At 74.7% G+C, this 12,159-nt stretch overlaps 3 protein-coding genes and 1 non-coding gene across 4 annotated transcripts in view; 2 read left to right on the top strand and 2 right to left on the bottom strand.

Moving 5' to 3' along the window:
• Positions 1–4,776, top strand: part of H696_03979 (hypothetical protein) — a gene marked incomplete at its 5' end in the record, with an annotated part of 8,922 nt that extends 4,146 nt beyond the window's left edge. The window contains 4 exons of the mRNA XM_009497847.1: positions 30–303; positions 894–1,175; positions 1,461–1,891; positions 2,136–4,776. Of these exons, the coding sequence (XP_009496122.1) occupies positions 30–303; positions 894–1,175; positions 1,461–1,891; positions 2,136–4,715 (3,567 nt within the window). The 3' untranslated portion in view covers positions 4,716–4,776. The remainder of the gene's footprint in view (positions 1–29; positions 304–893; positions 1,176–1,460; positions 1,892–2,135) is intronic.
• A 271-nt stretch (positions 4,777–5,047) lies between these two features.
• H696_03978 (hypothetical protein) lies at positions 5,048–8,021 on the top strand (the record flags this gene model as incomplete). The annotated part of the gene is made up of 2 exons (XM_009497846.1): positions 5,048–7,000; positions 7,200–8,021. The coding sequence occupies 2 exons, from the start codon at positions 5,048–5,050 to the stop codon at positions 8,019–8,021; spliced, it is 2,775 nt and encodes a 924-aa protein (XP_009496121.1).
• Positions 8,022–8,482: 461 nt separating this feature from the next.
• On the bottom strand, positions 8,483–8,566 carry H696_03977. The gene has a single exon. It is a non-coding gene; the product is annotated as a tRNA-Tyr (tRNA).
• Positions 8,567–9,101: 535 nt separating this feature from the next.
• Positions 9,102–12,159, bottom strand: part of H696_03976 (hypothetical protein) — a gene marked incomplete at its 5' end in the record, with an annotated part of 6,073 nt that continues 3,015 nt past the window's right edge. The window contains 3 exons of the mRNA XM_009497845.1: positions 9,102–11,330; positions 11,588–11,903; positions 12,062–12,135. Of these exons, the coding sequence (XP_009496120.1) occupies positions 9,184–11,330; positions 11,588–11,903; positions 12,062–12,135 (2,537 nt within the window). The 3' untranslated portion in view covers positions 9,102–9,183. The remainder of the gene's footprint in view (positions 11,331–11,587; positions 11,904–12,061; positions 12,136–12,159) is intronic.

The raw sequence follows: 12,159 nt of genomic DNA, 5'->3' as shown, positions 1-12,159 counted from the left end.
GGTGTGCCACCCTCCGGGCCATGAACGAGAATGCCACCGGCATCGTCGGGCCCGGCGGAGGTGACCCCATGGCGGCCGGCCTGCCCGCGCCGGTGGTGCGCGATGGCCATCCCCCGGATGACGGGTCGCTGGCCGCGCGGCAGTCCATTCTCGGGTCCACCACCCGGCCCCTGCGCTTGGCGCCGGCCCTGGTCAACAGCGCCTGGATGGAGGGCCGCCAGGGGGCCAACACGGTCATCCCGCGCCTGGTGTTGGTTCTTCGCTTCCAGCCGCTGGGGATGATGTCCTTGATCCGGGCTGCCGGTACGCCGGGTTCTTCCCCCCCCCCCCCTCACCCCATGACCATGACCTTGCCCTTTGGCCAACATGCGAGAAGCCCCCTGCCCCTTCTTCTCGGGGTCTGCGCCTGGGCGTGGGTATGGCTCTGCCATTCGGCGCCCGGCTGCGCCGCCCCCACCACTTGCAGGCTCAATCTCACCCTCTCCCTCTCTGCCGTCGTCATCGGGTGTCGATCATGCTCCCTCGCTCGGCGCCCCATCCCCCCTCTTGGCATCCTGCCCGTGCTCCTACCCTCGCCTGGCATTGGCCTCGTGGCGTCGCCCGGCGCACTCTTTCGTCCCTGCCCGTCTCCTTTCTCCCTTCCCTCCATTTGCCCTGTTTCCTTTTCGCCCTCTGGTCCTTCCTTCTTTTGGTCCTGTTCTCTTCCGACTCTCTCTTCTTTTCTCCCCTGCCGCTGTTCCTTCTCCCTTTCTCCCCTCTCTGTTTGCTGCCCCTCTCTGCTCACCCTGCCTCGCTCGCCCTCTCGGGGCACGTGTCCGCCATTGGGTATCTCATGCGCCACCGGCACATTTGTTTCCCCCCCCCGCCCTCCCCCCCACCCCCTCATGCCACAGGATCCAATGGGGTGGGTGCGGAAAAGCCGGTCTTGCGGTCGGAGGCCGCGGCCGCACGTGGCACGGCAGCCGGCTATTCCGCCGTCCAGGGCCCCGGCGTGGACCCCATGGCCACCGTCCGGCCGGCCTCCCTCGGCCGGACCCAGAGCAGCACCGGGCGCAGGGTCAACCAGCAGGTGACGGACTTCGTGGGATCCCCCCGGCGCGGGCTCAGCGACCGGTTCCCGGCGGCCGGTCGCCAGCGGCGGCACATTTCCAAAGTCCTGGAGGCTTCATCAAACGGTGCGCCTTTTCGACAGCGCCCCCCCTCCCCCTTGGTCGGGGTTGCCGCAGCCGTTGTGGTGGCGGCAAGCCTTTCGCCGCCAAGCCCCAATGAGGCTGGGGGCCGCCTCGGTCTGCCCCCCTCGCCCCTCCCCCCCGCGCCACATGGAGACCCTCCGCAGGTGGGATCGGCAGGGCAGCATGACATCCCCTTACTGACGCTGCTTGCATGTATGTATGCGTGCGTGTGGGCGCTCGCTCGATGGAACCGGCGCCCCCGGCCGCCGCACACGGGCGGACCTGCAGACATCGATGTCATCCAAGTTACGGTGCACTCGGCGCGGCACTTGACCGCGGCCGATTCCTCCGGCCTGGCCGATCCGTATGTCCATCTGCACTTGACCACCGGCGGGCTGGCGGTCGACGAGGCGGGCAAGCGCCTGCCCCGCATCGACGTGGACCGGCGGACGAATGTCGCCGAGAAAACCCTCAATCCGGTCTGGGAGCAGACCTTCAACTTCCCGATCACCCGCCGGCAGGCCGGCTACCTGGACAGCCTGGCCCGGGAGCAGGCCGGCGTCCTGGCCGCGGCCACCGGCGACCTGTCAAGTGGCGCCGACACCGATAACATGATGGCCGGCCTGGAGGCCACGCTCGAGATCACCGTGCGCCATGCGGGGCTCAGCCGCCGGCGAAGTGATCGCCTCGGGGTCCTGCGCTTGGACTTGTCGCGAATCGTGCGCCCGCCCTTCGCCCTGCGCCGTCCGCTGTCTGCCTGCCTGCCTGCCTGCCTGCCTGCCTGCCTGCGCAATGTGCCGCTCCTGCGCGCGCTGCCAAGTCCCCATTCCCCCTGCCACCCCTGCGTGATCACTGACGCCCGGGCCTTTCCGGACCGCTGACCCACCGCCTCCCTGGGCATATCCTGCCCGACCGCCGCCGCCGCCGCCGCCGCCGCCACTCTTCCATGCCCGGGGGCAATAGTACGATCCGATCTACAACTGCTGGTTCCGTCTGGAGGGCGTCCCGCGCGGGGAGATCCGCCTGACGGTGACATCGAACCGGAACATCGCCCGGGCCCGGGGCGCCGATGGGCCGGTGGCTGTGCCCACGGTGGTCAGCCGTCTGGGACACCCCTGCGATGACCTGGTGGCCTCGACCCTGCGCGACAAGGACCTGCATCCGGAGTGCATCGTCGGGAGCACCTGGGACGAAGCCGACGGGGTGACCGTCGGATCGCCGGCGCCGTCACCACCGCCACGGGTGCGCGCCTCCCCCGGCAAGGCCCCTGCTTCGGTGGTCAAGCGCACCCCGGCCGGGTCGCCGGTGGCCGGAGCCGCCCCTTCGCCGGTGCCGCGCGTTCGCATCCAAGTGGACCCGCCGACCCCGCCCGGCCGAGGTGTGGCCGACAGGTCGGCCGCCTCGTCGGGGGCAGCGCCCACGGCCACGGCCGCCACCACCACCACCGCCAGCATGGCAGCGGCGGCACAGCCCAGCCCGATGACCCTCCTGCGCCACCGGTTCCCCCCGGCAGTCACCCCGGGCGGGACCCTGCTGCCGGACGCTTCCTTCAGCCAGCTGGACCTGCACAGCTCGGCCGCCGGCCCGAGCCCGGCCCCGGCCCCGGCCCCGGCCCCGGTGCCGGTGGTGACCGTCACCAAGTCCACGGTCCAGCCGGCCGACAGCCCGGTCCTGGTGGCCAAGCTGTCGCCGCCGCCGGTGGCCGCCACCACCCACGCCGATGTGGTTGTGATCACGGATGCCTCGGATTCGGAGCTCGAGCCGGAGCCCCCCGGCAGGAGCCCCGGGCCGGGCCCCTCGCCGCTGCGCGAGGAGTGGCGCCAGTCCGTCGCATCGCCAGGCGGGACGCTGCTTCCCGGGGCCGCGGCCGCACCGCCCCCTGCCGGCGACTGGGCCGCCGGCAGCGCCAGCGTCCACCTGGTCCGGGAATCCCCCCCGCCAGGGTCGCCGGCCGGCACGGAGGTGTGGACCGTTCGCGCCGGGGCCGGCGGGCCGCCGGGGGCCGCTGCCGAGGCAGACTCGCCGATGCGACATCTTGCCCCGGCGCCGGGGCCGGAGCTGTCGCCGCTGCTGGGCCGGCGTGCGGCCCGCGAGTGGACCGTGGCCGTGAGCCGGCCCGGGGCCGCGGCAGGCTCGCTGCCGGCCGTCGAATCGGCCGACGTCATTTTCATCGACGCCCCGGCCAGGAAGGCCGATGCCGGCCCCACGCCCTGGAGGCAGACCGCCGGCCTGCCGCCCACCCCCTCGCCCAGCCCGCCGGCCAGCCCGCCGGCCGGGGCGGCCGCCATCGGTCGACCGGCCGGAGGCCCGGCCCCGGCGCCGGTCGCCCACCCGGCCATCGTGTCATCTGTGCCGAGCAGCGCCGCAAGCTCGCCCCCGCTGCCGGTGGCCGCCGCCTCCTCGGGCGCCGCCTCCTCGGGGTCCTCCTCTTCGGCCGCCTCGCCTTCGCCCACGGTGGCACTGATGCCGGGCCCGGGCGTCCCCCGGCGGCCCGTGGCGGCCGGCCAATCGACGCTGATGCCCGAGGCGCGGGCCATCTGGCCCGGGCCGATGCCGGCCGGCCAGACCCCCGGCGGGGGCCCCTCCCTGGGGGAGCGGCGGAATGTGGCCATCCGGCCGATTCGCCCGCCCATGCGCACGCCCCCCCCGGAGGCGGTGTTCCTCACCGGCCAGCTGGACGGGAATACCTGGACCGCGGCGCCGAGCCACGTGCCGGAGGACATCGCCACGGACGCGGTGCTGGTGGCCACCACCCTCGGCACACGCACCGCCCTCGGGCGCTTCAACCACGTCAACGACTTCATCGGCGAGGAGAGCACCGCCTGGCCGCCGGGGTCGGCCACCGGGCAAGCCGCCTCGGCCCGGCACGAGGTCCGCATCCCCACCGACGAGGCGGCCTTCGCCGAGATCTCCACCCTGAACCCGGAGCTGGGGGCCGCCGCGCCGGAGACCGGCCCGGTCGATGGCCCGGGGCCCGGGCCGGACGCCATGCAGCCGCCGGGCTGCCGGCCCACCGGCGGCCGGCCCATCTTCGGCCCGGACGGCCAGGCCGTGACCGCCGTCACGACGACCATCTCCCCGGCGGGGATCTTCGAAAATCGCTCGGTATACATCCCGCCCGATGGGCCCTGCATGATTGCCCGCCCGGGGTACACGGAGAAAGGTGCGTCCCCCCGGCCGCGGGCATCGGCACCCGGGGCCCCGGTCCAGGCGGCCGGCGGCCGGCCCGCGGACCCGGCGCCCGAGCCGCCCCGGCCCGAGGTGGCGCCCAGCCGCGGCCCAGGGTCGCCGCCCGCCCTGTCGGCCGCCCTGTGGCAGGAGGAGGTGGTCGCCGGGGGCCGGCCGGCCGCCAGCCGAGCCCGGCGCTGGGCGGCCAGCTTCCGACGCCGGCTCTCGTCCTCGTCGGCATCGTCCTCGGCCGGGTCCTCGGCCGGGTCCTCGGCCTCGAGAGCCCCCTCGGTGGCCTCGACCTCGCGGTCCGGTCTGCTGTCGTCCTCCTCGCTGCTGGGCCGGGGCCCCGGTGACGCCGGCCAGGCCCGGTGATGAGGGGGGCCAGTTGCGCCTCGGCCCCGCGCGGGGCTGCGCGGCGGTCTGCCGCCCGGCGTGGCCCTCCCCCCCCCCCCCCTGCTTGCTTGCTTGCTCGGTCGGGCTGCTGCTTGCCCGGGCTCGGGTGCGTGCCGGCCGCCCTGCCCGGCGCCTGGCCACCGCGCCGCCTGGCACCCGGCCAGGCAGGAGCCCGGCCGGCCGGCCGGCAGAGGTACCCCGGGAGGAGGGGGGCGGGGGGCGAGGGCGGGCCGCGGGAGGCCCCGCCGCGCGGCATCTGGCGCAATCTCTCCCCAAGAGGGGACCCATGCTCACACCTTTGCCTTGCGCCCATGCTTTCGCATCGCTCGCGGTCGACACCTTGGCATCCGGGCGGTCGCCGGGGCCGCGGGACGGTGGCGGGCCGCGTAGTCCTCACCGATGGGGTGAACATGCTCGGCGGGTGGCTGCTGCTGCCGGAGCGCGAGACCGTGCGCACGGACGCCGGGCACCTGGTCGCGCGGCGGCCAAAGCTCGTGCGCACCGGGCGCATGGAGCTCTACATCGGGGGGGTGCTGGTGCACCGCACGGCCCGCGTGCGGCTGGCCCTGATCGACACCTCGACCGGCATCCGGCTGAGCGCCCTGGAGGGGGGCACCGGCGGCCGCGCCGAGGAGGGGTCCTGCCCGACGACGGTCTTCGACTCGAATTGCCCGGGGGCCCAGCTGCCGCCGCCGCCGAAGGACCTGTCGCCGCTGTTCCGGGGCCCGGCCAGCGGCGGGCCCGGGCCCCATGGCCGGGCGTCGGCCCGGTCGGCCCGGTCTGCCACGCCCGGGGCGGCCGGTCCCCTGGCCGGCAGCCCCACCGGCGCCGGGGCGGGCATGTCGGCCGCGGCCGGGCCCGGGCCATCGGTCCCGGCCGGCGCCGGGGGCGGGGCCACCACCCTGGCCGCCCTGAATGGGCCCCGGCTCCGCCATGCGCGGTCGTCCCTGAAGCGGTCCTGGCACCTGCACGTGCCACGGCGATACGACATGGACAAGGATGCCCAGGGCGCGGTGGCCCGGTGCGCGCCGGTCATGGCCCCGCCGCTGGCGCCGGTGCGGCTGGACGCGTCGAACCGCGACCGCATGGTGTTCGCCGCATCGCGCGACATCTACCAAAGCGCCCGCGCCGGCACCGGGCCCGGGAGTGCCATGTCCCGGGGCCTGATCGCGGGGGACCCCTTCTCCCGGGCCATGCCCGGGCCCGGCCAGCCGGGCGGCGGCCCGGATGCCGGGCTCATCGGCCCCGGCGGCAGTGGCTTCCAGGCGGCCATCGAGACGACCGTGGTCGACCGCCTGACCGGGGAGCTCCGCACGCTGGAGCTCAATTCGCCGGCCTGCGTGGCGGCCATCAGCATGGGCCTGCAGGGGCAGGAGCCGGCCGTGCCGCTGCGCATCGGCACCTGGCCCGAGGCCATCCCCCTGCCGCTGGATGTCCTCCGCCGGGCCACCCTGGCCGCCGGCGGCACCCACCTGGATCCCAACCCCGTGCGGGTGGACATCATCATCACGGTCAAGGACCGGCCGCTGAGTAGCTGGCGCCGGCGGGACACCCGGGCGTCCGGGCTGCCCGGGCCGCCGGGCGCCCGGGCCCCTGGCGCCCCGAAGGTCGGCCCCCAGGTGGTGCCGCTGCTGGGGGACGACGGGGCCCCGGTCCCCGGCCGCCAGGTGGCCGGGTCCGGGGCCGCGCTCTTCCGCCAGCCGCAAAAGCCCAGCCGGGCGGCGGCCCTGCGCGGGCGCTTCAGCCGCCAGCGGCAAATTTGGTCCGGCTCCTTCGAGCTCGGGGCCTTCCTGGCCAGCTGCAAGAAGGCCCCCCCGGGCAGTCTGATGGCCAGTGACCGGCCGCCGGTGGCCGGGGCCACGCGGCACCCGGGCGCGCGGCTGTCCCCCGAGCAGCCCGGCAACCACGCCTTCACCCGGTGGATCCCCCTGCGCCTGGAGCAGGACAATGTGGCGGCCGCGCGTGCCGGAGCCGACGCCCCCCAGCCCGAGGCGGCGGCGGCGGGCCCCGGTGCCGGCCCGGGCCCGGCCACCGGCGCCGCCCTATCCGGCCGGCAACGGCGCCGCCACACCAGCGAGGCGGCCCTCATGCACCATGCGGTGGAGTCCGGCGCGCTGGGCGTCCCCACCGATGGGGCCCGGCCCTACTCGAACGCCGAAATCCATCGGATCCTCAAGGCGGCCCACACCACGGACACCATCGAGGCGCTGGGCTTTTCCCAGGGCTCCTGGATGGCCAGCGGAGCGGTGGGCGACCTGCCCGAGGTGCGTGCCGGGTGTCGCTCCTTCCGGGGCTGGGGGGCGGGGGGGGGGGGGGCCTCGCGTAAACACACACCCCTCGGCCGCCGACCGGCTGGCATCCCGCATGCGAGCAGGCGCCGTGGCCTCGCGTACTGACCTGGCGGCTTTCCCCCGGCCCCGGCCCTGTCCCCGGGCGCCTGGCCGCCTGGCCCGCCACCTCCAGGCCCGGCTGATGGTATCCTTCCACTTGGAGAACGCGATCGACGTGAGCCAGGACAACTCCCTGGCCCTGATCGGCATGGATCGCCTGCAGGCGCGGCTGTCCACCCGCGGCGGCGGCGGCGGCGGCGGCTCGCACGACGGCCCAGCCGCCCAGGCCCGGATCCCGGTGGTCCTGCGGCTGCCGGTGCTGGCCAATGAGCCGGGCTGGAATGCCGTGTCGCTGGACGCCATGCTGGCCCGGTCGCCGGTGCAGGCCCTGCCCATGTCGGCCGGCGGCCAGTGGTCCTCCAGGTCGCCGGGGGTGCCTTCGCCCGCCGGCGGCAGCCCGCCCGGCTCGCCGCCCGCCTGGACCGATCTCTCCTGGGACCCGACCGCCGGGCTGGAGGACATTTCCCTGCCGCCGGCCGGCCGCCCCGGGCGCGCCGCCCACAATGGCGGCCACGACAACGACGACGACGACGACGACGACGACAACTCCAGCTGGACATCGCAGAGCGACCGCGACCGGGCCGAGGAGGAGCGCGCCGTGCTGGCCTACTTCGAGACCCTGCGCACCGAGCAGGCGGCACGGCACCGCGTTGCCCTGGCCCGGCAGCAGGCCAGCCAGGCGCCTGGCAGCCCGCCGGCCACCGGCGCGGTGTCCTTCGCGCCCTCGCCGGAGGTCCTGTATCTGGGGAGCCCGCCGCCGCCCAGCCGGGCGCCCCCCCTGCCGAGCACATTTTACGGGGCACGCCACGGGGAGTTGGTCCGGTCGCCGAGCGCCGGGTCCGTGGGATCCACCAGCAGCCGGGCCTTCCGATGGCGGCGCCGCAGCCCCGGCTGATCGCCAGGGGGGCGGGGACCACGGCCGCGGCCGAGCGGGGGCGGGCAGGGGCGGGGCGAAGTGAGCCGGGGCCCTGGCCGCAGCACGCGCCCAGGCCAATGCCAGGCAAGCAAAAGACCGGACAGGGCGGGGGGGGGGAGGGGCAGGCGCGGCCCTCTGCCGCGGGGCTCGAGGGACCGCCTTTTTTCGCGCAGGGCGCGGGGGAAGGTCCGTCCGCGGCCCGGCCCTTGTCCGGGGGACACCCTGACCCGGGCGAATGATCGGCCCCCGGCGCGCGCTGCCCGCGCCCCGGCCCGGCCGCCGGCGTCCCCTCCGCCGGGGCGAGATCCGGCCGGGCCCCAGGGTGTCCCTGCGCTTATTTTATTGTGCGGCCCCCGCCGCCGCCTGCCCCCCGCCCGGCCGCCCCCCCCCAGACATGCGGGGCCCGACAAAAGGGGCGGTGCGCCGCGAAAAAGGAAGTGTCCAACCAGCCGGAATCGAACCAGCGACCCTCAGATAATTGCAACCGCTACAGTCTGATGCTCTACCAATTGAGCTATGGTTGGTTTCACACACTGACCCAGGCCCTGGGAGTGGGTTTTATGCTCGCGCCCCCCGAGGCCGGCCGGGGGGCCTCCCCCTCCCACGCCCCCCAACAATAGACAACCTTCGTTTGCATGGTGCCCGCTTGGGGTGTTGAGAAGAAGGTCCCGCGCGTCCGGGCGTGTCTCGCGCGCTTCCCCCCCCCCCTCCCCGGACACGGCGAAGACCGAGCACACACATGCCCATTCGCCCACGAGTGGCGCGAGCCACCAACAGAGGGGCGTCCCTGACCGGAGCCCAGCGCCCCAGCCGGGACCCGGGGAGGGGGGGGGGGGGGGGCATGTGCCCGCCTGCGCAGGCCTGGCGCCCGGGGAGGCCGGCCGGGCTGGGCCGCCCACCTGCATCGGCAAAGGGCCGCACGCCACCGCCATCGGCAGCATCCGGCCGAGCAGGCGCCCCTTCCGCCGCAGCGCCGGCCGCCCCCTCGGCACCCCGCTCCCCGCTGCATGCCGACAAGAGAGCCCCCCTCCCCCCGGGAAGGCCAAGGGCCAACCGCGCTCGAGCATTGGTATGAGGTGTATACATATATATATGCATGCGCCGGGCATGGGGCAGGAAGATGGGCCGGGCAAGCACGCCCTCAGGAGCCGGAGCCATTGGTGGCGATGGTGGTGGTGCCGGTGGCAAAGCTGTCCGACAGCCGACTCGGGGCGCAAATGGGGCCGGCCGTGCCGGTGAAGTGGTTGAACTGGTAGACCCCCCGGCCGGGCGGCGGGCCGCGGGGCGGGGCCTGGTCCGGGCCCTCGGCGGCGCCGGCGGCCGCGGCCAGATTCCGGCAGGCCATCGACAGCCGGGAGGGCGTCCGCCGGGAGCTGGAGGTGGACTTGGCGTACACCCCGCCGGCGAGCAGGGCCGCCGGACCGGCGGCCGAAAAGGTGTTCAACAGGTCCGTCTTATCGAGATCCTCCCCATCCTCGGCATCCGGGTGGTCCTCGTCTTCGGACCAGGCGCCCGGGGCCAGGCCACCGGCCAGGCGCTTGAGCCCGCCGGTGATGGGCGTGTGCGTCGGGCTGTCGATGCCGAAGGACTCGCGCAGGGCGGCATTGATGCCGCCCATGCACGGGGCCGCCGCGGCCATGCTGCTCCGGGCCGAGCCCCGGGGCGACTCCTCCGCCAGGGCAAGGCTGCTAAGCCCCACCGACACGGCCCCCAGGGGCGGGCTGAGGTCCTCGTCATCGTCGAAGATGAGCGTCGAGTCGTTGTCCAAGAGCAGCGGGGCCGGCGAGGCGGCCGCCGGGCCGGGCCCCCGCGCGAAGCTGCCGCCCCGCCCCGGCGACGGCGACGGCGAGTCGCTGCACCGCCGGGTGTACTGGCGGCCGAGCATGCCGTCGCGCGCGCTGGAGCTCGGGGAGATCTCCGTCGTGTATGCGCCCCCGCTGCCGGCCGGGGACCATGCGTCCGTGGAGGTGTCATTGACATAGTAGCCGAAGCTGGCGCCGGTGCTGGATGCCGGGCGCTGGGGCGACGCCGGGACCCCACCGGCATATGGCTCCGGCGGTGCCTGCTGCGTGTAGTGATGGTGGTGGTGGTGGTGCTGCTGCTGCTGCTGCTGCTGCAAATGCATGGGCGAGTGCGCGGGCGGGCGCTGCCCCGGGTGCGGGTGCTGCCCGCGGAGCATGGACCAGCTCACGGGCCCGGCCGGGCTCGGGCCGGCGCCAGCCGTGTCGGCGCTCCCTCGGCGGGTGTAGGCCACCTCGGTCAGGTCCATGGTGGATGTCGAGTGCGGGCTGTAGCGCGGGTCGGCCGGCAGCCCGGGCGACGTCCCATTCAGATCGAAGGACCCCCGGCCGGGGCTCGGCATGAAGTGCGCATCGAGGCGCGGCGACAATTGCGCCGACGGCGGGGTCGGCGGGAAGACCGGCAGGTCGGCATGCTGAGGAGCCCCGGCGTGCGACTGCCGCGGGGACCGGTGGTGGGGGTGCCCCCCGTGCATGTCATACTGCCAAGGGGCCTGGGCATAGGGGCACTGCTGGTCCAGGGCCGCCGGCTGCTCGTGCGCCAGGCCGGCCATGGGGCCCAGCCGGGGGGAGGCATCGCCGCCGCTCGAGCCGAGGGCCCCCAGCCGGGGCGAGGCATAGGGCGGCTTGACGAGCCCCTGCCCCGGGCTGGAACCGACCCCGGGGCCGCGATAGAGATTGGTCACCTGCGTGAGGTTCATGGAGTCGGCGTCGCCGGCCCCGACACCGCCACTGGCCGAGGGCGGCCGGCGGCTGGGGGTCCGCGGCTCCGGCCGGCTGGCCATGATGGTGATGTCCATGTCGTCGGCGGGCTGGCCGACGGCCGGCGGCCGGCCAAGCGCCTGGGGCAGGGCCGGCGGCAGGGCCGGGAAGTGCTGCATTTGCGTGGCATGCGGCAGGGGCGGCAGCGGTGGCAGGCCGGTGGGGTGCCCGGGAGACCAGTAGGGCTGCGGGAAAAAGTGCTGCTGCTGCTGCTGCTGCTGCTGCAGGAGCAGCTGCTGGAACTGGTGGAACTGCTCCTTGTTCTGGAGGTACTCCTGGAATTCCTGCGGCTGGAAGCCGTGCGGCTGGGCGGCCTGGCGGCGGGCGGCCTCCTCGTTGGCCTTTTGCTCGGCCTCCCGGGCGGCGCGCTGCTCGGCCGCGGCCTCGGCGATCATGGATGCCCGGATGGCCCGGCGCTGGATGGCTCGCGATGCGGTGGCCGCCAGGACGCGGCTCCGTTGGCTGGCCTGGACGGCTTGCCGCTGCTCGGCAGCCGCGGCATTTGGATCTGCGCATCGGCGAGGGGGGCGGGGCATCGGAGTGGCGACCGGGGTGCAGGAAAGGTCAGCAAGTGCCCGGGGACAGGCGCGTGAGGGTGGTCAGGCTGGCTGGCTGGCGGCCTGGGAGTCCGCGGGACGGCCGGGCGAAAAGAAGCCCGGCCTGCCCGCGGGCCCAGGCGTATGATGTGTGTGTGTGTGTGTGTGTGTGTGTGTGTGTGTGTGTGTGTGCGCGCGCGCGAAATACAGACCCAGTGTCTGTGCATACCGTTGTTGGACACGGCACGGCCCTGGACAAAGCGGCCGACAATTGGCCGGCCCAGGCCGAGGACAAACTCCCCGCAGCCCTGGATGGCGTCGTCGGTGAACTGGCCGCTGTACACGGCGAACATGGCCATCCGGTCGGGCCCCTGGGGGAAGGCCTCGGTCGGGAGGGGCGACGAGCCGCCACCGTGCTGGTCGCCGCCCTTGGTGTGCTCCAGCGGCTGGCACAGGATGCCGTGGCCCGAGCGGCGGAGCCCGCGCGTGCGCCCGGCATACACCGCGGCGTTCATGGTTTGCGTGATGAGCACCGCGCTGACGGGCTGCATTGTGGATGGCGGCGGACCGGGCCGAGGATGGCCGGGCGAGGCGACGGGTTAGAGGGGCCGCCGGGGTGAGGGGCGCCACCGGGCGGAATGGGCCCGGGGGGAAGGAAGGGCTATCGGGGGGGTGCCGGCGTGCGAGGTGCCTCGGGTCGTACCACGCCCTGCTCCCAGTACGCATGGACCAGGGCATTGGCCTGGGTCTTGAGAACACCCCAGCCGCAGGGGATGTCTGAGTCGCGAGGGGGCACGGGGG

The sequence above is a fragment of the Fonticula alba genome, assembly GCF_000388065.1.
Source record: "Fonticula alba strain ATCC 38817 unplaced genomic scaffold supercont2.6, whole genome shotgun sequence".
NCBI lineage: Eukaryota > Rotosphaerida > Fonticulaceae > Fonticula > Fonticula alba.
Note: the sequence above shows the minus strand (reverse complement) of the source record. Positions and strands in the feature narration are given on the sequence as shown.